This window comes from Chiloscyllium plagiosum, unplaced genomic scaffold (assembly GCF_037043375.1).
Source record: "Chiloscyllium plagiosum isolate Xiang-an unplaced genomic scaffold, Cpla_swu_hap1 HiC_scaffold_6, whole genome shotgun sequence".
In the NCBI taxonomy this organism is placed as follows: Eukaryota; Metazoa; Chordata; class Chondrichthyes; order Orectolobiformes; family Hemiscylliidae; genus Chiloscyllium; species Chiloscyllium plagiosum.
The window spans coordinates 111,392,035-111,416,848 of record NW_028270144.1 but is presented as its reverse complement, the minus strand read 5'-3'; the positions used below and the strand labels follow the sequence as shown (position 1 = coordinate 111,416,848).

Genomic DNA, 24,814 nt, shown 5'->3' with positions numbered 1-24,814 from the left:
ACTCAGAGATAGGTGGAGGCACAGGTGGCATTGAGGAAGAGGAGAGGCTGCTGAAGGATTTGGACAGGCTAGGAGAGTAGGCAAAAAAGTGGCAAATGGAATACTGGGAAAGAGTGAAGTTGCAATAATAGAGGTGTAGGAGATTTTCTAAATGGGTAAAGGCTTCAGAAATCTGAAGTGCAAAGGGACTGAGTGTCCTCGTTCAGTACTGTCTTATGATTCACGTGCAGGTTTAATTGGCAGTTAGGAAGGCAAATGCAATATTCACATTCATTTCGAGAGGGCTAGAGTATAAGAAATGTACTGTTGAGGCTGTATAAAGCTCTGATCAGACTGCATTTGAAATATTGTGAGCAGTTTTGGGTCCTGTATCAAAGGAAGGATGTGATGGCGTTGGAGGAGGTCCAGAGGAACTACTTTACAAAAATGATCCTAGTGATGAAGGGCTTGTCATATGAGGAGCTATTGAGGACTCTGGATCAGTACTCAATGAAGTTTAGAAGGATGAGGGGAAATCTCATTGAAACTTACAGAATACCAAGGGGGCCTGGATAGAGTGGACATGGAGAAGATGTTTTCAACTAGTAGGAGAGATGAGGGCCATAGGGCACAACTTGAGATTGAAGGGAATGACCATTTAGAACTGAGATGAGGAGGAATTTCTTCAGCCAGAGGGTGGGCGAATCTATGGAATTAATTGCTGCAAAGGGCTGTGGAGATCAAGTCATTTAGTGCCTTGAATGCAGAGATAGATAGGTAGATTCTTGATTAATTAGAGGAATAATGGTTATGGGGAGGAGGCAGGTGAATGGGGTTGAGAAACATACCAGCCGTGATTGAAGTGTGGAGCAGACTCAATGGGTCAAATGGCATAATTCTGCTCCTATATCTTATGGTCAAATATGACTGAATTTTACATTCCATTTAATGGAGTAAGCACGAGGTCAGAGATTGTCTTTTTGTTAATTTAAGTAAGGCCAATTATGGGGACATCAAAGCAGAGCTGGCTAAAGTAAATTAACAATATAGATAAAGGATTGGTCAGTAGAGATGTAGTGGCAGACATTTAAAGGTATATTTCCCGATTCATGGAATAGACACATTGTAATGTGAAAAATAAGTTCCAAGCATTTTAGTGAACCACCCACAATCTGTGGTCAACTAAAAACACAAAAGATACTATCAAAGAAAAGACAAACAACTATGGAAAAGTTCAGAACTGGACCAGATATAATACCAGTCTTCAACATTGCTCCAATTGAAAATCTTTCATTTTCTCCAAATAGCAATACTCAAGAAGAGAATTAACAACATGCGCATTTTCCTGAGAGATAAGTAAATGGCTGATGATTTAGACAGGTACTTTGCATCAATCTTTGCTACAGATGATGCAAGTAAGATCCCAGGGATAACTGTAAATCAGGGAACAGAAGGGAGAGAAAGCACAGAAAAATCACATTCACTACAGAAGTGGAACGGAGTAAATTGTTGGAGCTACAAGCTGATAAGTGCCTGGGTCCTGATGGATTCCATCCTCAAGTCTTAAAAAAAAGCTGGCGGGATTATACGTGCCTTGGTTTCAATTTTTCAGTGTGAAGATGAGATAAGGAGACACTAAAAAGATATAGTCAGGTTAAGTGAGTGTGCAAAGGTGTGGTAAATGGCATATAATGTCGAAAAATATCCATTTTGGCAGGAAGAACAAAAAAGAAGCACATTGTCTAAATGGTGAGAAATTGCAGAGCTCTGAAAGGCAGAGATATAGATATCATTATGCACGAATTGCAAAAGGTTATATGTAGGTATAGCAAGTAATTAGGAAGCTAATAGAGTTATCATTTATAGCATGGGAGACTGAATACTAAAGTGGTAAGGTTCTGCTTCAGTTCTACAGGCACCGTTGAGACTGCATCTGGAGCATTTTACACAGTATTTGTCACTTTATGTAAGAAAGGATCTAAATGTGTTAGTAAAAATTTAGAGGAGGCTTACTAGACTAATACCTGGAATGGGGCTGTTGGCTTACGAGGAAAGTTTGAACATGCTCGGCTTGTATCCATTGGAGTTTCAAAGATGAGAAGCATTTGGATGAAATGTGTATGATCCCAAGAGGTTTTGACAGAGTACATGTGGAGAGTGTAAAGAGGAATTATTTACAAAACTGAGGGACACTAAAATGTAAGGGTCGTCCTTAAAACGGCTAAGGTGAATTTCTTCTTTCATTCAGTGGGCCATGGGTCTTTGGAACTCATTTTCTGAAAAAGGTAGTGGAAGCAGAATATTTGCATGCTTTGAAAACAGTGGTAGATTATTGCAAAGCAAGAAGGTCAAAGGTTACCAGAGATAACCTGGAATGTAGATTCGGGATTGCTGTCAGACCAGCCATAGAAGTCAGAGCAGGCTCAAGGCAGTGGATGACTTATTGCTAGTCCTCATTCATGTATTTGGATGTAATAACAGTTTGTATTTATTTTCCTGGCATGGCAGGGCTATCCTATGAAGAGAGATTGGGCAAAGTGGACCTGTCTTCGCTAGCATTTTGAAGAATTTTTAAGGTGATCCCATTGAAACTAAAAAAAAAAACCTAAAGGGATAGACAGCGTAGATGCAGCTAAGATGTTTCCCTCATTAGAGAGTGTAGAACTAGGGCACAATTTAAAAATAAGGGGGATGCCACTTAAGTCCGAGATGAAAAGAATCTTTGTTTACTCAGAGGGCTGTGGCCCCTAGGAATTCCCGACCACAGAAGACTGTGGAGGCTCATTCTTTGAGTATGTTTAGGAGAGAAACTGATAGATTTCTGATTACCAGTGGCATACAGGGTTATGGGATGGGGTGGGTGAAAGGCATTGATGTGTTTGATTAGCCATAATCATATTGAATGATGAGATAGGATTGATGGACTGAGTGGTCCATTCCTGTTCTTATGTTCTATTTAGCACCTTTTAATCTAGTTGAAATGTCCCAAAGCGACTTCAAAAGTTCATTAACAGAGAAAATCTGGCACCAAGGCTCATCAGAAAATATTGGCAAAGCAAAGAGAGGAATTATCCATGCGTTGAAGGATAATAAAGATCCTAAGAAGTTTGAGAAGGTAATACTTGAAGAGCAGCTTAAGGGGCTGAAATATCTGAAAGCACAGAACGTCAATGGGTATACAAAAGACATCCGAATTTGAGCAGTGCATCGAGTTCAGCAGGCTGCAGGGATGGTGGAAGTTACCCGGGTAAAGCATAGATTTTATTATAGAATCCCGACAGCGTGGAAGCAGGCCATCAAGATCACATTGAAGAGCAGCCCACCCAGACGCACCCCGTCCAGCCTATGACCCTGTATTTCTCAGGGCTAATCCATCTGGCCTGCACATCCCTGGACACTATGGGCAGTTTAGCACTGCCAATCCACCCAACCTGCACATCTTTTGACTGTGGGAGGAAACCGCAACACCTGGAGGAAACACACGCAGACAGGGAGAATGTGCAAACTCCACACAGACAGTCGCACGAGGGTGAAATCGAGCCCCGGTCCCTGCACCATGTGGCAGCAGTGCTAACTGCTGAGCCACCATCCCTCCTGGGACCCTGCTAAAACCATTATTTGTTGTCACAATTAATATACACATAGTTAATGCATGACTCAGAGCTACAGAGATCTCCTCAGATCTAGGCACAACACACAATATCTGTTTTCAGGTGATTACTCCAATTGAAAGCTATTTCTTTTTTCCAAAAGCGAACAATACTCATTGAATAAATCTATGTAATGCAGTGCGATTCAGGCTCTCAACCAGAGTTAAGTTTAGTTTGATACGTAACATTGTCATTTGCAGTAGATTGGGTGGAATGTATTTGATTTGTGAAAGGATCAGACATTGTTGGTCATTGGCCATTTTTTGTATTCTATCTCATTCTTAAATCTTTAACATGAATAATTATTTAGGGACACAAAATTCAGAAGAATCATAGCCGGAATGTTTTGCAAGGAAAGGCAACTGAATTTCCTCAAAGCTGGCCGTACTACTGAATTCCCAGTCTCATATTATATAAACAATTAATGTCATTTATACAGATGATTTGGATGAGCATATAGGAGGCATGATTAGTCAGTTTGCGGATGACACCAAAATTAATGGTAGTGGAGTGAAGAAGGTTATCTAAGAGTACAATGAGAACTTGATCAACTTGGCCAGTGGGCCGAGGAATGGCAGATGAAGTTTAATTTAGATAAATGCAAGGAGTTGCATTTTGGTAAGACAAACCATGGCAGAACTTCCACAAGTAATCGTAGAGCCCTGGCACGTGTTGTCGAACAGAGAAACCTAGGGGTCCTTGAAAATGGCGTCTCAGGTAGACAGGGTGGTGAAGGAGGCATTTGGTATGCTTGCCTTCATCGGTCAGATCACTGAGTACAGGAGTTGGGAAATCATGTTACAGCTGTATGAAACATTAGTAAGGCCACATATGGAGTACTGTGTACAATTCTAGTATTGGGAGGAAGTTATTAAACTGGAAAGGGTGCAAAAAAGATTTACAAGGATGTTACCAAAACGGGAGGCTGGATAGGCTGAATAGGGGCACTTCTTTCAAATGGAACTTAGAAGGTTTATAAAATTATGAAACACATAGCGAAGGTGAAAAGCCAGGTCTTTTTCCCAGCGTAGGGGCGTTCAAAACTAGAGGGCATAGGCTTAAGATGAGAGAGGAAGAATTTAAAAGGACTTGAAGGGCAACCTTTTCACACAGGGGTTGGTGCGTGAATGGAATGAGCTGCCAGAGGAAGCTGGGCGGGTACACTTACAACATTTAAAAGACATTTAGACAGGTACATGGATAGGAAAGACTTCGAAGGATATGGGCCATAAGCAGGCAAATGGGATTTGTTCAGTTGAGGAAACCTGGTCGGCAGGGACAAGTTGGACCGAAGGGCCCGTTTCTGTGCATATGCCTCTATTACTCTATAACTCCATATTATAAATGCAGTCTGATGTGTGTTTTAAAATGACTTCCTTTTGTCACTGTCTCCAGCTCCTGACAAGACTGTGCTTCATTGCTAACAAGGTGTAGCATGTTTGATTGAAGCTACAGTGAAAGCATCCAAAATGAATTATCCCAATATTGTTTTTGGTTCCATACTTTCCAGCCAGATCACTGAATCGTTACACTGATTTATATCCCAGTGTCTGTGCAGATTCTCATATATCCACATGTTCACTCCACTAAGTGCTTGCTCAGAAGGATTTTATATGGTTCATTTACTCTCATTCCATTTGTGTACAGTATCTAAAGCATGAAAGAATTCCTCAGTGAAACACCGCTGATAGCTTTTCTGTCACTTCTCTTACAGGATTACACGATAACAATGTATTTCCAACAATACTGGAGGGACAAGAGGCTTGCTTATTCAGGGATACCTCTCAACCTGACTCTAGACAATCGAGTGGCAGATCAGCTCTGGGTGCCTGACACATACTTCCTGAACGACAAGAAATCATTTGTGCACGGTGTCACGGTGAAGAACAGAATGATCCGCCTTCACCCGGATGGAACAGTGCTCTACGGACTGAGGTTTGTGTTCGACCCTTCTTCATTGACCTGGCAATGTACCAAAGCTTGCGTGTTGGGAAGGCAGTTCGGATCCCGGCAGATTGTAACGCTGACCTCAGGCAAGCCAGGGAGAATAAAACCTGTAGTAAGCATGCAACCCAGTCGGTGCTCATTTCCTTTCACCACCCCGGTGCCGTCATAAGTCAGCTTTTGTCTGGTCAGGTTTCGTTTCTGTATCCGGAAAGCCCCGCAGTGAGTGCAAATTGAAAACAGGGTAGAAATATGCAAATACATCTCATGTAACTAGGCAGAGAGAAATTTCCCTTGCAAATTAATTAACCACTCATACTTAGATTCATATATAATTTGTAGCATTTTTGAATTCTGATTTAATTTTCTCCTGCCTTAGAAGCATCAAGATATTTTTTTCGCTCAGTCCCAGAATATTGTAGATTCTCCCTCTAGTGTGTACCAGAGATACCAGATGATTTGGGCACAACATATGTCAGGACAGGGCAGAGCACAGGTCAGCAAAGGGACCTTTTGTTGAAACGGAAGGAAAATTTCCATCTCGCACATTAAATACCTCAGTGCTACTCCCAACATAATAATTTCCATTTTGTAAATAAGAGGGAAAAAAAAAGTGTCCCAGTCCCAAAATGGGCACTTACAGTAATAATAAAGATATAGTCAGACTGCCAATGGTGGAAAGCTGAAACATCTGTATAATTGGTTTGAAGAATTGTAAAGAGAAAATATAATCTGAAATTTGCAGCTAACTAGTGGCTTCAGGGAATTGTTTTGATGGCTGTTTGCAGATTCTTCTGAGGGCAAGGGAGTTAAAGCAGTAATTACCACCAGATATGGGCTATAATTGATTTTTTTTTAATAACCAAAGATAGCTTTAGCCCTGCATGGATTTTTGCAGTTGTGTTACAGAGGGGCACTTTAAGAATGCTGGATTTGGCAAGAATTCTTCAAAGTCCATAATTGACAATATTCTAACCAATGTTATGGTTCTGTTCGCTGAGCTGGGAATTTGTGTTGCAGACGTTTCGTCCCTGTCTAAGTGACATCCTCAGTGCTTAGGAGCCTCCTGTGAAGCGCTTCTGTGATGTTTCCTCCGGAATTTATAGTGATTTGTACCTGCCACTTCCAGTTGTCAGTTCCAGCTGTCCGCTGCAGTGGCCGGTATATTGGGTCCAGGTGACCCAATAACAAGGAAAAGACAAACACATAACCTCAACACCAAGGAGAGGGAAGCACTAAAAGCACTAAGAAACGATAAGTACATAATCATACTACCAGCAGACAAAAGCAGAATGACGGTCATCCTGGACAAAGCAGACTACATCCAAAAAGCACAACAACTACTTGCAGATACCAACACCTACCAAAAGAGGTAGTTTGACCCCACCCCACAGCTCACCAATAGGATAAACAACACACTGAGGAACCGACAAAAAAACGGACAGATAACCAGGTTTGACCTACAGAGAATGAAACCTGAAAGCAACAACACCCCCAGATTCTATGGACTACCTAAAGTGCACAAACCAAACATCGCACTCAGACCCATAGTATCACTACCAGAGACACCATCACACAAACTGGCTAAAGAACTATAGCAGAAATTGAAACACCTGATTAGAGGATCCAGGCACTCTATACAGTCAACACAGAAATTCTTGGACATCATTAGAAATATACACATAGACAAGGAAGAAACTATGTTCTCATTCGATGTAACGGCACTGTTCACCTCTATCGACAAAACCATAGCCAGAGAAACAATAGCCAACCTGCTGGACATACAGAACAGACAGCAAGACGGGGAACCTATCAACAAAGACTGCATACTCAAACTACTGGACCTGTGCCTCACAACACACTTCACATTCAACAACCAAATATATGAACAAATCAACAGCACACCCATGGGCTCACCCATCTCTGGACTCATAGCAGAAACGGTAATGCAAAGATTAGAACAAACAGTCTTACCGCAAATTCAACCCAAACTCTGGGTCAGATATGTAGATGACACCTTTGCAATAATTAAAAACACAGAAATAGAAAACATACACCGGATCATCAACGCCACACTCACAGGAATCCGATTCACTAGAGAGGAAGAGAAGGACAACCAACTCCCATTCCTAGGTGTAATGGTACAAAGAACACCGAATGGAAAATTCACCACAAAGGTATACAGGAAAGCCACACACACAGACCAAGTCCTGAACTACAAAAGCAACCACCCAACACACACAAAAGAAGTTGCATCAAGACACTGTTCAAAAGGGCCACAACACACAGCAGTACACCAGAAGAGGAAGCAGAACACCTATACAATGTATTCGCCAAAAACTGATACCCCCGCAATTTCATCAACAGATGCCTAAGGGAAAGACAACGGAATGAGGACATGCCACAACCCAAAGGACTAGACACACTACCATACATCAAAAACATTTCTGAACTGACAGCCAGACTATTGTGACCACTAGGACTCATAACAGCACACAAACCAACAGCCACTCTCAGACAACAACTCACCAGGACGAAGGACCCGATACCCAGCATGAGCAAAACCAATGTAGTGTACAAAATCCCATGCAAGGACTGCACAAAACACTACATAGGACAAACAGGAAGACAGCTAATGATCTACATCCATGAACAACAACTAGCCACGAAAAGACATGACCAGCTATCCTTAGTAGCCACACATTCAGATGACAAGCAACAGGAGTTCAACTGGGACAACACCACTATTATAGGACAAGCCAAACAGAGAACAGCCAGGGAATTCCTAGAGGCATGGCACTCATCCATAGATTCAATCAATAAGCACATCGACCTGGACCCAATATACCGGCCACTGCAGCAGACAGCTGGAACTGACAACTGGAAGCGGCAGAGACAAATCACTATAAATGCCAGAGGAAACATCACAGAAGCGCTTCACAGGAGGCTTCCAAGCACTGAGGATGTCATCTAGACAGGGGACAAAACTTCTGCAACACAAATTCCCAGCTCGGCGAACAGAACCACAACAATGAGCACCCGAGCTACAAATCTTCTCCCAAACTTTGAATTCTAACCAGTCCCCAGAATTGTATGATTCACAGATCTGACAGAATCACTGCCACCTGCACAATAGCTACATTTTAGTAAAATGAGTTCACTCCCTTTTTTGTGTCTAGTTGGAAACTATGTGAAATGGATGATCACAGATTTGATTCCTAGAGCACACTGATTTTGACAGTCTTAACAAAGATGGTGATTGTAATTATACAATTGACTACAATTTCCATAGGCTAGGGAGAGGGGAAATAATTTGTGCACCTTGTGAATTCATTTTACTTTGATTGAATTAAAATAAGCAAATTAGCATGAATTTACCATACAAGTGAGGAAAATATGAACGTTTAAAATGGATGAGAAAAAAGACATCCTCAATTCAAATGGTAGTAGGTCCTAAACATGGAGTACCTGGAAGATACAAGAACCAACCATATAACTAAACAACAAATCAAATGGAAACATTGTGTGCAGTTGAAGCTAGGAATATTCCATCACACCTCATAAAGGGGAGGTGGTGGTCACTGCAGTCGTAATAAAGGACCCTTGATTAAGGTTCTGGGAATCATAGTCCCATCATAACAAATTTGAATTCAGTGAAAGAACATGTGGAATTACTAAAAAAGATTAGCCCAATAGTGACCATGTAAATATTGTTGCCTGCTGTAAAAAGCCATCTGGCTACCTATTATCCTTTAGGGAATGAAAGATACTTGAAACACCTGTGAATATATGAGAACAAATGTCTACAATTTACCCTTTGTAACTTGGGATGCCTTTATCATTTGGGTGGTTTTCAAATTCCTTTTGATTAGACTAGCTTCCCTACAGTGTGGAAACAGGCCATTTGGCCCAACAAGTCCACACTGACTTTTAATGGATGAGCTGTCAGTTCACACCCACCTTGTGTTTTTCTAATCTGTTTCTGATTGTGATGGCTGACTGTGAGAATTATTTCAGAGCAGAAGTTGAAAATTCCCTGTCCTGTGAATAAATTACCAACATAAATCTCCAAGCAGTCCAAGCAGGTTGCTGCGTTTTTGAAAAGTCTCGTACAACATCTGGAGTCAAATCAGTTTTTGTAGTGGAAATTCATAGCCCATGGGAGTTGGCTGAAGACAGGATTCAGGCAGTCTTAAAGATTAGAAACGTACATCCACCTAATACTGAGCTGACTTTGCTGTCAAATCTATCACTGAAGCAGTGGTGAAGAGAAATTTAATCAAATTTCTTCTTTCCAGTGAGGTCATAAGTAGCCTATCAGAACAAAGACAGCACTAATGCTTGTCAACAGCGACAGTTACTCGTATTTAGAATCCCTGCAGTGTGGAAGCAGGCCATTCAGCCCATTGAGTCCACACCAATCCTCTGAAGAGTATCCCATCCAGACTCACCCGCCCTCCCTTATGCTCTGCATTTCTCATGGCTAATCCACCTAGGCTGCACATCGCTGGACCATTTAGTATGGCCAATCCATCTAACTTGCACACGTTCGGACTGTGGGAGGAAATCAGAGCACCCAGAAGGTACCCATGCAGACACAGGGAGAATGTGCAAACTCCACACAGACAATCGTCCAAGGCTGGAATCGAACCTGGCTCCCTGGTGTTGAAGCAGCAATGCTAACCACTGAGCCACTGTGCTGACCCTTTTGCACAGCACCTATACCAAAGTAAAAAATCCCAAGCACTTTACTGGCGCGTTTTCAAATAAAACATATTACCAAACCACATATCCAGGTAGATGACAGAGAATGAGAGTTAGAAAGGCCGAGAGACTCAGAGAGGGAGTTTCAGAAGTCAGGGCCTCGGAGGCTAAAGGCACTGCTGCTATTGATGTATGGATTAAAATCACGGCTGCACCAGAGGCCCGAATTGGAGAGGTGCACAGACTTGCAACATGTGGGACTGGAGGAGCTATGGAAACCAGGACAGAAGTTTTAAAACTAAGACATGACTGAACCGCAGGCTGGTATATGTCAGCATGAATGGAACTTTGTAAGAGATTGAATATCAGAAGCATAGTTTCGGATGTCCAAAAAAACTCATGGAAGGTGTAAGCTGGGAGACAAAAAGATTGCCAGAATTCAATCCAGATACTTGGGGCTTTGAAGAAAAAGGATTCTGAAGAAGAGTCTTGAAATTTTTACAATGTTTCTGTCTCCACTGATTGAGGTGGTTTGTGTATGGAATGAACTACCAGAGGCAGTGATAGATGCAGATACAATTACAACATTTAACTGACATTTGGATGCAAACATGGAAAGGAAAAGTTTAGAGGGATATGAGCCAAATGCGGGCAAGTGGGACTAGTTTAGTTTGGGAAACTTACTCAGCATAGTTAAGTTGGAGCACAGGGTCTATTTCCGTGTTATATGACTCTACACTGTCAGAACTGCTGTGTTTCTCCAGCATATTTTCTTTTTGCTTGAGGCATTACTGCTTGATTTGCGAGTTCTATAAATGAAGTGGAGATTTCATAATGAAATAAGTATTAGAGGAGGGAGGATCAGTTCTGTCCTGGATTAAACTATTGCTGAAAAAACTTTGTGGATCAGCAATTTTTTCTGTCTGTCAGCACATTAAGCAAGAGGTTGAGACTAATGAGGAACTCACTGGCTATAAGTCAAGCAGTCTAAATTCAACTCCAAATATAGTAAAGGAGAGATATGAAGAGAACGGTATCCCCATGGTCACCTGCATAGCACCTTTCAGAGAACAGGCATGGATGAAGATGAAGTGCTATGGCCTTGATGATGAAAGGGAAACCAGTCAATCATGACAAGGATGCTTTGTTTTTCACACCAATACAAGGCATTCCTGTGGGTCATCAGGAAGATAATTAGAAGATATATATCTGAGAACAATCTATTCAATAGTGAAGCCAAAGGTGTTGCCTCAGGATATATAGAAAAGCTTAGTTCCAAGCCTGCACATTTGCCCAATAGCATGGCCCAGTGTTGATTTTGTTTCAATATTCTGTGGAACTTGTTATAGGTTGTGCATATTGTAATAATGCAGACAGGTACTTAAATAGCAGATTTATGTGCCAGTATTTGCTATTGCAACATAATCAGGAAATCCAGAATAGGCAGATGAAGATCCGGAAAAGAAAAATAATGTTAAAGGCACTTGGTATCTCCAAGGAATGTTGGAGAGCATTAATTCTCAATAATCTTAAGTCTAAAGAATGACATGAGTACAATACTGAGAGACTATCTTATTTCTCAAGACCAAGATGTAGAATCAGTTTGGGTAGAGATAAGAAATAATAGGGATAACAGCTCACTTGTGGGAGTAGTTAATAGATCATTTAAAAGTACTACCTGTCCACAGTACATACAGGGCATACAAGTAAGTGAGATTTGAGAATTAATAATAGAAAATAAGGAAATGGCAGATGGATTGAACAGGTATTTTCCATCAGTCTTCACTATAGAGAGTACAAGTGACATCCCAGAAGCAATAATAAACTTGGAAATAGAAGGAAGAGAATAACTCAGGAAAATTACAAACACCAGGGAGGTGATGCTGGATAAAGTGTTGGGACTGACCAGGTCTTGGTGGATTCAGTTTGAGAGGGAGAAGCAGGAATCAGATGTAGTGGTATTACAATTGAGCAAAAGTAATAACAAAGACATGATGGAAGAGCTGGCAAGAGTTGATTGGAAGGAGAGCCTAGTAGGGGAAGCAGTGGAGCAGCAATGGCAGGAGTTTCTGGGAGCCACAGAAAAAAATCATCCCAAAGAAAGAAGAAACATACTAAGTGGAAGATGCGACAACCATGGCTGATAAGGGAAGTCAGAGACCTCATAAAAGTAAAAAAAAATCCAATGTGATGATGGTTAGTGGAAAGCTAGAGGATTGGAAAGCCTTTAAAAATCAACTGAGGATAACTAAAAAAGCAATAATGCGGGAGAAGATGAGATATGAGAGTAAGCCAACTAGTAATATAAAAGAAGATTGCAAGAGATGTTACAGATATCTTAAAGGTAGTAGAAGAGAGGCAAGAGTGGACATCTGACTACTTGAAAATGAGACTGGAGAAGTAGTAACAGGGAACAAAGAAATGACCTAGGAATTGAATAAATCCTTTCCATCACTTTTCACAGTGGAAGATAACAGCAACATAAATTTCAAGACAGTCAAGTGACAGAAGTGAATATAGTGGCCATCATTAAAGAGGAGATGCTGGAAAAGTTAAAAGGACTGAAGGTGGATAAATTACACAAAAACTAGATGGACTGTACCCTGGAGTTCTGAAAGAGCTAGCTGAGGAGATTGTAGAGGCATTGGTAGTGATCTTTCAGGAATCACTGGAGTCAAGGAAGGTGCTAGACGACTGGAAAAGGGCAAATATAAAGCCTCTGATTAAGTCGTTAGAGATGTAGAAGACAGGAAACTATAGGCTGATTAGCCTGACCTTGGTCATTAATAAGATTTTAGAGTCCATTATTGAGGATGAGATTGTGGAATACTTGGAAATGCATGGTAAACTATGGCTGAGTCAGCACGGCTTCATCAAGGGAAAGTTATGCCTGAGAAATATGTTAGAACTCTGTGAGGGATTAATAAGCAAGTTAGTCGAAGGAGAGCCAATGGACATGATCGATTGAGATTTCCAGAAGGCCTTTGACAAAGTGCAGCACGGGAGGCTGCTAAATAAAATAAACGTCCATGGTATTAGGGGCAAGATACTGGAGTGGTAAAATAGGGCTGAGCTAGCATGGCTTCATCAAGGGGAGGTCTTGCCTGACAAAGCTGTTAGAATTCTTTAAGGAGGTAATGAGCAAGTTAGACAAAGGAAAGCCAATGCAGAAGATCTCTTTGGATTTCCAGAAGGCCTTTGGCAAGGTGCCGCACAGGAGGCTGCTCAATAAGATAAGAACTCCACAGTGTGAGGGGCAAGGTACTGCATGAATAGAGGATTGACTGACTGGCAGAAGGTAGTGATGGGAATGAAAGGGTCTTTTCCAAGATGGCAGCTGGAGAGTAGAGGAGTTCTGTAGGGGTCAGTTATTCATGTTATGCATTAAAGATCCAGATGAAGGAACTGAGGGCACTGTTACTAAGTTTGCAGATGACACAAAGATAAGTGGAGAGGCAGATAGTGTTGATGAAGTGGGAAGGCAGAAGGATTTAGACAGGCTGGGAGAGTGCACAAAGAAGTGACAGATGGAATACAATGTGGGAAATTTTGAGGTTATGCACTTTGGTAGGAAGAATAAAGGCATAAACTATTTTCTAAATGGGGAAACACTTTGGAAATCTGAAGCACAAAGAAAATCAGGAGTCTCAGTTCAGGATTCTCTTAAGATTAACATGCAAGTTCAGTTGGCATTTAGGAAGTCAAATGCAATATTAGCATCCATTTCAAGAGAGCTTGGATATAAGAGCAAGGATGTATAAGGTGCTGGTCAGACCTCATTTGGAATGTAGTGAGCAGTTTTGGGCCCCCGTATCTATGGAAAGATATACTAGCATTAGAGGGGACCGAGAGGAGGTTCACAAGAATGATCCCAGGGATAAAATGCTTGTAATATGAGGAGCAGTTGAGGACTCTGAGTCTGTACTCGTTTGAGATTAGAAGGATGAGGGGAGATCTCATTGAAGCTTATAAAACACAGATAGGTCTGGATAGAGTGGACGTGGAAAAGATGTTTCCACTAGTAGGAGAGAATAGGACCCAAAGGCACAGCCTCAGAATGAAGGAAAAACCCTTTAGAACTGAGATGAGGAGGAATTTCTTCAGCCTGAGAGTGATTAATCTGTGCAAAAAGTTGTGGAAGCTAAGTTATTGAACGTCTTTAAGACAGAGGTTCTTGATTCGTAAGGGGATCAAGGAAGAAGGCACAAGAACAAGGTTGAGGTACATATCAGCCATGATTGAATGGCAGAGCAGACAGAATGGACTGAACAGCCTAATTCTGCTCCTATATCTTTTGGACTTAACGGTCTTCATCATAGACCCTTAAAAGAAGTGACGAGTGGGGCATAATTGATGTGTTGCTTTTAATTTTCCAAAATTCATCTGATTCAGAGCACATAACATTAGAATGCAGGTGTAGCCAGTAAGAATGCAAGTTGATAGAATGATGTATATTTTATCACAAGGAGAACCGAATACAAAGTAATGACCTTATGGTTCAGTTGTACAGGATACTGATGGCGCTGCATCCAAAAGACTGTGCACAGCATTGATCTCCTCATTGTTATGGTGCCAGCTAATGCTATTACTGGGAGAGAAAGTGAAGACTGCAGATGCTGGAGATCAGAATCGAGAGTGTGGTGCTGGAAAAGCACAGCAGGTCAGGCAGTATCCGAGGTGCAGGAGAATTGACGGTTCGTTCCTGATGAAGAGCTTTTGCACGAAACGTCGGTTCTCCTGCTCCTCGGATGCTGCCTGACCTGCTGTGCTTTTCCAACACCAGACTCTCGACTCTATGTTATTACTGGCCAAATCAGATCCCAGACTGAAACCTAACTTGATAGGTAATGTTTTGATTTGTTTAGTTTTAATGAAGTGGTTTCCCATTGAAATGTAAGCATGCAATGCTGTACGTTTTGTTTAAAAATAAAGCAGTAGTTGGTGAACAAAATAAATTAAGATAAAATAAAATAAATAAAACCATCTACTTATAGTACAAATTCAAAGATTTTTAATGCAGTAAATGTATAATGTCATTAATCTCATAAAACTTCTTCCTCAATTGAAAAGATAAAAAAAAGACTTTTATATACTCCCCAAAAGATATGCCTAGTACAGTGTACAAAAACACCATTCACACAATACTCACACCGGACTGTATCTAACACTTTAATGGTTTGCTTTAAGTCAATTCTGATTTCGCCTTTTATTTTGGAACTGCAGATAGCTTTGCTCAGGAGCTATCACAAGCCTGGACTAAATGTACTCAGCTTTAATAGCCTCTTCAGGGTTCTGTCCCAACAGTTCTGGTCTGGGACTAACACTAATTCTTCACTCTAAGGCAGTGGTTTTCAACTGGTGTGCTATGAGAACTGTACCAGTGTGCAATGTAAATTTTACACAAACGTGTACAAATGTTGCATTTTGCTGTAATCTACTGAATTTCAATTATGTATCCATTCAATTAGTTAATCAAAGTTCTATTTTTAAATGTGTTGTTACAAATATGAAATGTCACTTACAAAATTAAGACACCTGAATGGAGTGCAGTATGTGGAACAGAATAAGGACCATGAATAGTTAGAAATAGATGAGTTGAGCAGATTTTGAAATGTATCTGGGCTCACAGTTGAAGATGGTGCTTTTTTTGGTGGAATTGAAATCTTAATGAATTTGATTCAGAGATGCCGGTGTTGGACTGGGGTGTACAAAGTTAAAAATCACACAATACCAGGTTATAGTCCAACAAGTTTAATTGGAAGCACACTAGCTTTCGGAGCGACGCTCCTTCATCAGGTGATTCTGAAGGAGCGTCGCTCTGAAAGCTAGTGTGCTTCCAATTAAACCTGTTGGACTATAACCTGGTGTTGTGTGATTTTTAACTTAATGAATTTGATGCTTCTTCAGCTTGTTGTAATCACCAAGTTGCAAATGTCTCTAAAAAGGCTATAACTGTCGTAAATGCAAGTAAACATGATATTCATAAGCAATCAAATCAGCTGAAAAATGTCAGTGTGTCATGAAATTGTTTGCCCCATTGAAGTGTGCAGTATTACTAAAAAAGGTTGTGAAACATTGCTGTAAGGTAATACTATTGATTCCATCCCATCTCAATACAGCCAGTTTACACAGACATACTATTTCAAGGAATTCATAAGACATCTCAAAACTCAAAGTAATATTGAAAGTCTCTCTCTGCTTTAGGCATTTCCCTTAAGCTTAAAAAAATCACAGAATGAAAGAAGTGTCACAGCACAGAATGAAGCAATTCAGTAACCTGGACCTGTACGTTAAATGAGCATCATACCTCATGCCAATTTCCTGATATTTCCTCATCCAGTTGCATATTATTTTTATCCAAATAATCATCCAATGCCCTCTTGTCTACTTCAATTGAACTTGCTTTCACCACACTTCCAGGCAATGCATTCCATACCCATCTACTTTCACACTTCCTTCTTCTGCCTACCCTTGGAATTGAAGTTCCTCACCCCAGAACCATTCTTGTAAACTGCTTCTGCACACTCTGCATTGTGTTGTTGGAGGGAATCCTGAGGGACAGGATATACGTGTATTTGGAAAGGCAAGGACTGATTAGGGATAGTCAACAGGGCTTTGTGCATGGGAAATCACGTCTCACAAACTTAATTGAGTTTTTTGAAGAAGTAACAAAGAGGATTGATGAGGGCAGAGCAGTGAACGTGATCTATATGGACTTCATTAAGGTGTTTGGCAAGGTTCCCCATGGCAGCCTGGTCAGCAAGGTTAGATATCATGGAATACAGGGAGAACTAGCCATTTGGGTACAGAACTGGTTCGAAAGTAGAAGACAGAGTGGTGGTGGAGGGTTATTTTTTAGACTGGAGGCCTGTGACCAGTGGAGTGCCACAAGGATTTGTGCTGGATCCACTACTTTTTATCATTTATATAAATGATTTGGATGTGAGCATAAGAGGTACAGTTAGTAAGTTTGCAGATTACACCTGAATTCAAAGTGTAGTGGACAGCAAAGAAGGATACCTCAGATTAAAACGGGATCTTGATCAGATGAGCCAATGGGCTGAGGAGTAGCAGCTGGAGTTTAATTTAGATAAATGCGAGGTGCTGCATTTTTGAAAAGCAAATCAGAGTAGGACTTATACACTTAATGGTAAGGTCTTAGAGAGTGTTGCTGAACAAAGAGATCTTGGGGTGCAGATTCAAAGCTCCTTGAAAGTAGAGCCACGGGTAGATAGGATAGTGAAGAAGGTGTTTGGTATGCTTTCCTTTATTGGTCAGAGTATTGAGTACAGGAGTTGGGAGGTCATGTTGCGGCTGCACAGGACATTGGTTAAGTCACTTTTGGAATACTGTGTGCAATTCTGGTCTCCTTCCTATCGGAAGGATGTTGTGAAACTTGAAAGGTTCAGAAAAGATTTACAAGGATGTTGCCAGGGTTGGAGGATTTGAGCTGCAGGGAGAGATTAAATAGGCTGGGGCTGTTTTCCCTGGAGCATCAGAGGCTGAGGGGTGACCTTATAGAGGTTTATAAAATCATGAGGGGTATAGATAGCATAAATAGACAAGGTCATTTTCCTGGGGTGGGGGAGTCCAGAACTAGAGTGCATAGGTTTAGGGTGAAAGGGGAGAGATATAAAATAGACCTAATGCAGAGGGTGGTATGTTTATGGAATGAGCTGCCAGAGGAAGTAGTGGAGGCTAGTGCAATTGCAACACTTACAAGGCATCTGGATGGGTATATGCATAGGAAGGGTTTGGAGGCTTATGGGTTGGGTGCTGGCAAGTGGAATTATATTAGGTTGGGATATCTGGTCAACATGGACAAGTTGGACCGAAGGATCTGTTTCCGTACTGTACATCTCTATGACTCTATGTTCAAAACCTTCCTATAATGTGGTGCTAGAACTGCATACATTACTCTTGTTGAAGTCTAATAATTGTGTCATAATTGGTATTCAATGGGTCAAAGCAAAGCAAGTTTAATATCACCTTCTTACTATGTCGCTATTAAAAAAGCTGAGGATATTAAATTATTTAATTACTTTTCTTAACTTTCCTACCACTTCCAATGATCTTTGCACATATCCACCCAAACCCCTCTGCCCCTGCATCCCTCTTAGAATTGTAACCCCTATTTTATTGTCTGTCAAAGTTCTTCCTATCTAAGTGTATTATGTCACAATTCTCTGCATTGAATTTCATCTGCCAAATATCCACCCACTCTACCAACTTGTTTATGACTGGGGTGCTACACTGACATCCTCACAGTTTACCTTTTTTTTTCAAAGTTTTGTAAAATTTGATATTTCCCCCTGCAGACCAAGATCTAGGTCAAGTTCCAGAAGTCTCAAACAAACCTTCAGGCCTGATTATTGAGCTGGTTGAGTTGCAAAACAATCTGAGATGTACAAAAAAGTCCATTTGTAGTGCACTAAAACCAATTCACTCTAAAGCCAGTCCTCAAAGATTGTATAAAATAAATTACCATGGCTACAGAAATACTTAATTATTAACTTCAGCCACACAGAAAACCAACAGGTTACTAAGTCAAAAACCAGGAACCAAACTTCTAATAAATTATATTAAATACGCATCTATGTATTTTGCCCAGTTTGCTTCACATCATTTTCAAGAAGCATGAAAGCACGTCAGAGATAATTCAGCGAAAGTTTACTAGGTTACTACCTGCTGGCAGGGTTGTTGTATTTTGGAGAAATGTTGGACAGGCTAGACTTTTATTCACTACAGCTTAAAAGAGTAAGATATGATGATGGAACCTCATAAGGTGCTTCCTTTCTGGAGTATCTTAAATTCGGCACTAAGGTCTAAAATTCAGGGATATCCATTTAAAACAGAGATGAGCAAACATATCTCCCAAGTTGAGTGGCCTGCAGCCAGTCAAAGGTTCTCTGCATGCCAATTGGCATGCCAACACATTAGTTTCTGCTTCAGGAACATCTGCCAAACTTGGTCTTTGGAGGTCCATACCGCAGTAAAATGAATTAGGAAAACACACTGAGGATGAGGTGCATTACTTTCTTGTACAAGGCTATGAGTCATTGGAATTTTTTGTTAAGCAAGTGGTTGAATGGTTAATGAGGGGAGGTGAGAGTGCAGAGTTGAGGTTCCAATAAAATTAACCATTATCGTATTGAAAGGTAGAGCAGTCTCAAGGAGCTGAATGGCCCAATTTGTATGTTTGTACATATGTATGCACAGGAAGGAATAATGGGGAAAATGTGAGAAAAGTACAGTGATTATCTGAAGTGATTTTAAATTTGCATATAGATTGGATCTATCAGAATGGCAATAGTAACCTGGAAGTTGTGTTCATAGAACGACAGTTTCTCAGGCAGCATGTTCTTGAATAAAAATTTCGTAGATGGCGCATAATTGAGCAAATGTGAACTTGTCCATTTTAGCAGCAAGCATAGGAAAAGCAGTAAATTGTTTAAATGGACAGGGAGCACAGAACCTCTGTGTTATGGAGGGATTTGGGTATCCTGATACATGGATCCCAAAAATATTACGATAGAACTTTCACAAATAATCAAGAAAACAAATGCAATGTTGTTGTTCATTGCAAGGGAAACAAAATGTAAATGCAGGATAGTTTTGCTACAGTTGTAGAATGCATTGGTGCAACCACATTTGGAGTACTGTGTACAGTCTTGGTCGCCTTGTTTAAGAAAAGATTTGAAACAGTGCAGAGAAAAAGGAGCAGAAATAGACCATTCCACCTCTTGAGCCTGGTGTATAGTTATTTAATTCATGGCTCATCATTTTACATTTTGAATTCCACATTCATGTCTACCCTGATGATCCTTGATGCCACTGCCTAGCAAGAATCTATATATTTCTATCATAAAATATTCAATGACACCGACTCAAGTATCTTCTGAGCTAGAGAATTCTAAAGTCTCTGAGAGAAAGAAGTTCCTTCATCCCTGTCCAGAAAGGGAAACACTTAATGTTAAAACAGTGCCCCCAAGCTCTGGATTGACCCACAGGAGGAAACATCCCTTCCATGGCAACCTTGTCATGACCTTTCAATATATTGAACACTTCAAGCAAGTCACCTCACACTCTTCTAAACTCCAGTGGAAATGAGCGCAGCCTGTCCGACCGATCCTCATAAGACAACTCACTCATTCCAGGTTTCAATCTATTAAGCTTCCTCTGAAATGACTCCAATATATTTTGATCCTTGTCTAAATAAGAAGACTGAAACCACAAATCCCTTCTACAACTGAAGTATAAGATCCTTACTTGTATGTTGATTCATCTCGCAATAAAGGATAGCTCCCAATGGTCTTCTCAATAACTAGCCGTACCTTCATGATAACACTTTGTGACTCATACCCCAAATACCTAAATCCCTCTGCACCTCGGAATTCTGCATGTGTTCTCCATTTAAGAAATACTGTGCTTCTGCACTCTTCCTGCGAAAGTGAATATCTTACATTTTTCCAGATGTTTACGAGATGAAGGATTAGATTGCCCAGATGAAGAATATTCTTATGAAGAAAGATTGAACAGTTCAGTCCTGTTTCTAATGAGGTTAGAAGATTGAGAAGCAATCACAGTAACAAATAAATTAAGAGCAGGAGTCGGTCGTTCAGTCAATCAATCTGCCCATGGAAGATTCTTCATCTCAGTGCCATATTTCCTCACACTCTCCCATAGTCTTGATGCTTTTGTATGTTTAGAAATCTGTTTCTTTCATTCTCAAAGATCTTCAGTGGCTTGTCCTCCCCAACATTCCACAGGTACACCACCCTCTGAGTGAAGAAATTTCTCCTCATCTCAGTCCTAAATCGCCGATCCTGTATCCACAGTCTGTGACCCCTTATTTGAGATGCCCCTGACAGGGAACCCATGATCCCTACATCCTATTGATTTTCTTGAACCACATAAGATCCTGAAGGAACTTGACAGAATGGATATGAAAGCAGGTTATCCTGCATGGAAAAGTTTAGAACTCCTGGACTAGGATGCAGAAATGTTTGGGGTGTTTAAGAGACTTTTAGAAAGCACTTGAATATGCAAGGAATGGAGGGTATAGACCAAGGGCAGGAAGAAGGGATTGGTTGAAATTTGTGTCATGTTTGGCACAACATCTTGGGCAGAAGGGCCTTTCCTGTGCTGAAATGTTCCATGTTCTCTGTTCAATGACACAACTTAAAAATAAGAGGTATTTCATTTAAGATAGTGTTGAGGATTTTTCTTTCTCACAGAGGGTTGTTAGTCTCTAGAAATCTCTTCCTCAGAGAGCAGTGGAGGCTGGGCAATTGAATATTCTTTAAGACTGGGTGCAATTCTTAACTGAGAAGAAGCCAAAGGGTATTAGAATGGACAGAAAAGTAGAGGCCAGTGTCAGATCGATCATTATCATAACCTAATGGAAGAGCAGGCTCAATGGGCCTACTCTGTGCCAAACGTTTATCATTGACTAAGTTGAAAATTTACTCATTACTGAACCAAATATACAGGCTATTTTGATCAGCAAGAAGTGCCCCAATCTGTGGATTTGCATTTAGTACACTCATTGTTCATAAGCAATCTGGCATCTGCCAAATGAAATGCAGTTTGTGGCACACGCTGGAGATAGCAATATGTTTTGCAGAAAATCTTTACTCTTAAGCATCTACCATTTCAATAGCTGCAGCTGTGAGCTTGCAAAACAGATGGGTGGAAAATGGTCATTGACAGTGACCTCTGGACTAATTCCTGAATTAGTTAGGTCATCTGTCCATCATGGAAAAGCACAGCAGGTCAAGCAGCATTCGAGGAGCAGAAGAATTGCGTTTCGGGCATAAGCCTTCATCAGGCTTATGCCTGAAATGCCGATTTTTTCTGCTCATTGAATGCTGCCTGACCTGCTGTGCTTTTCCAGCACCACATTCTTGACTCTGATCTCCAGCATCAGTAGTCCTTACTTTCTCACACCTGCCCATCATGTTTTCCTGAATGCAATTAAGCCTGATATATAAAGGGAGTGTTAAAGAAGGATTGTACTAGTCTCAAAATATTAATTCTGTTTCTTTCTCCAGCTGCCAGACCTGCTGAGTTTATATAGCAGACTCTGTGTTTGTTGGAAAGAGGGGGGGGGCACACATTTCAAACATTAACCTTGAATTACTCTTTCTCTGCCTTTCAAATAACACCTGTTGCGATTTTGTTAAATCTCCTCTTTCAAGAGGGAGGGAACTGCCCAGCAGAAATTGCACCTTAGAGCATTTCCTAAGTTGAGACAGCCCTTATAGATGTACTTTTCAGGAAGGCAAGTCACTGGAGAACAAGTGGAAATCCGAGACCCACCCGCGCCCAGCTGTTTTTGAATCTCCAAATCATGGGCTAATTGTGGCAGCCCAGATGTGGAAGAGAAAATGAGATTTTTTTAAAAATTCATTCTTGGAGGGTGAACATTCCAAGCAAGGCCAGAATTAGTTGTGCATTCCAAATTGGAGTCGTTGACTCTCCCACTTTCTGGAACTCCTGAGGTCCATGTGACTTTCACAGTGCATTATGTAGCAACTTGGTACAATTCAGCAATTCATGCATTTCAGGGAGTGGTTAAAAATCAACCATATTGCTTTGGGATTGGTGTCACATGTTGGAAAGGATGGCAGATCTCATCCTCTGAAAAGCATGAGTCAGCCAGTTTCATTAGTAATCCATTAGTTTCATAATCATTGCTAATAAGTTTGCATTTTGTTCCAACTTAATAACCCTCCCCTTCAGTTATTGTGTTGGGATTTGAGCTCAGAACAACAAGACATTCACCCAAATCTTTGGATTTTTAAAATTTGTCAGAAAATTGGTATTTTTATTCTGCATCATTCACCAGTAATGAAACTGTTACACACACTTTTCCTGAGTACCATTGTTTGAATCATATGTCCATGGAACCCAGACACAATTAATTCACAGCACTGTCCTATGTATTGTCTGTTTGTGGGTTTGCATGTAAGTAGCACAGATGGAAGTGGCTTGGATTCTCTCAGATCTTTGAATTACTAGTTCACTAAGATAGCCACCGAGCTAGTGCCTCTTGTATGCCACCATTCAGTTTCTTTATTAACATCCTGATATTCACAGTTTAATGCTGTGGGAGGTAATCCCTTTATTGTCAGGATTTAATAAAAGAACTGGACAATATTACAATAAGGCAGGTCAATAATCCATGGCAACGATCAGATAATCAACTGAATTATATTTAAGTGTTCACTACTTAATTATTTGAATTTTTAAGAAAAGCACAAACTAATACCTCCATTAGGTTTAAGGTGCTTATCGAGAGTAGCAGAATACTGTGTTATTGACGACGTCTGCACAACCTGCTTTTTAAGTTGACTTCCTCGCTGTGTTCATCTTTTATGCATGATGTAGCTTTAATCCATGTTCATGTATTTTTGACACAAATGTGTTTTTCTTCAATTATTTACCAATCAGAATAATATATGAGCGACTGCTGTTTTGCTCCTGTCACTCAAAGCACGAGTCATACAATTTGTAGACTGCTTCAGCCATCTTTCCCTTGCTCATTATAGAAATCGAAGTTTCCCATATTGGTGCAATTTTGAAATAAAAAGGAAATAATTCTAATGCCCTCAATTGTAATTAATCTTGAATTTTCTAGTACAGAATAAAACTAAAATATTTTTATCTGTATAGATTATTTCCTTTATGCAACCTTTATTTACTACCATTTTCTGTCCAATCTGACTTTATCACATGCTTTTTTATATATACTTTTTAATGCAGTCCAGGAAATGTTTCCCTGATGGTATTGCTGATCTTTGGATGGGCAACACTGACGTATCAAAAACTAGAGTCAGTCTTGTGGCTGTATGAAAGGGGAAATTAGCAAAGGTTCCTAATTCTGGCATGTTAACCAAATGATCCCTGCTGCAGAATCTTTGATCATTTTAAGCTAACTTGCTGACTCATGGGATTGGGTGGAATGTCTATTGTGCAGCCTGGCTAATATTGCTCATCATTGATTTCAATGGAGAAACAATGTGGGGACATTGCATAAATCCATTCCCAGCCATCTACCTCAGGTGAGATTAGCTTGAAACTTCCTGCTGTTTTGGGGTGTGTGTAATGGGAATCTATTGACAAATTACAGAATCAGACACTACAGTTAAATAGATTAGAGTGATCCTGGAAAAGCACAGCAGGTGAGGGAACATCTGAGGAGCAGGGAAATCGACGTTTTGGGCAAAAGCCCTTCATCAGAAGGTTTTCCTCCTCCTCGGATGCTGTCTGACCTGCTGCGCTTTTCCAGCACCACTCTAATCTTGACTCTAATCTCTAGCATCTGCAGTACCCACTTCTGCCTACTACAGTTGAATAGCCCGTTCCTTGGCATCACCAAATCTAGTTTGTGAAAAATGTCAGCCTCCATCAGGTTCAGGCCAGGAGACAGTGAATGTAACTACCAAGGATAAGTCGCCCTCTTCAGGGGAAAGGAGGTAAAAGAGATGCAGACATCTATCAAAGCTTTTAATGGAAAATGGATAGAAGTTCAA

General features: G+C 40.6%; 1 protein-coding gene across 1 annotated transcript in view; it reads left to right on the top strand.

The window, feature by feature from the left end:
* gabrb3 (gamma-aminobutyric acid type A receptor subunit beta3) overlaps positions 1-24,814 on the top strand; it is a 325,048-nt gene that overhangs the window by 206,278 nt on the left and 93,956 nt on the right. The window contains exon 4 of the mRNA XM_043692280.2: positions 5,344-5,564. Within this exon, the coding sequence (XP_043548215.1) occupies positions 5,344-5,564 (221 nt within the window). The remainder of the gene's footprint in view (positions 1-5,343; positions 5,565-24,814) is intronic.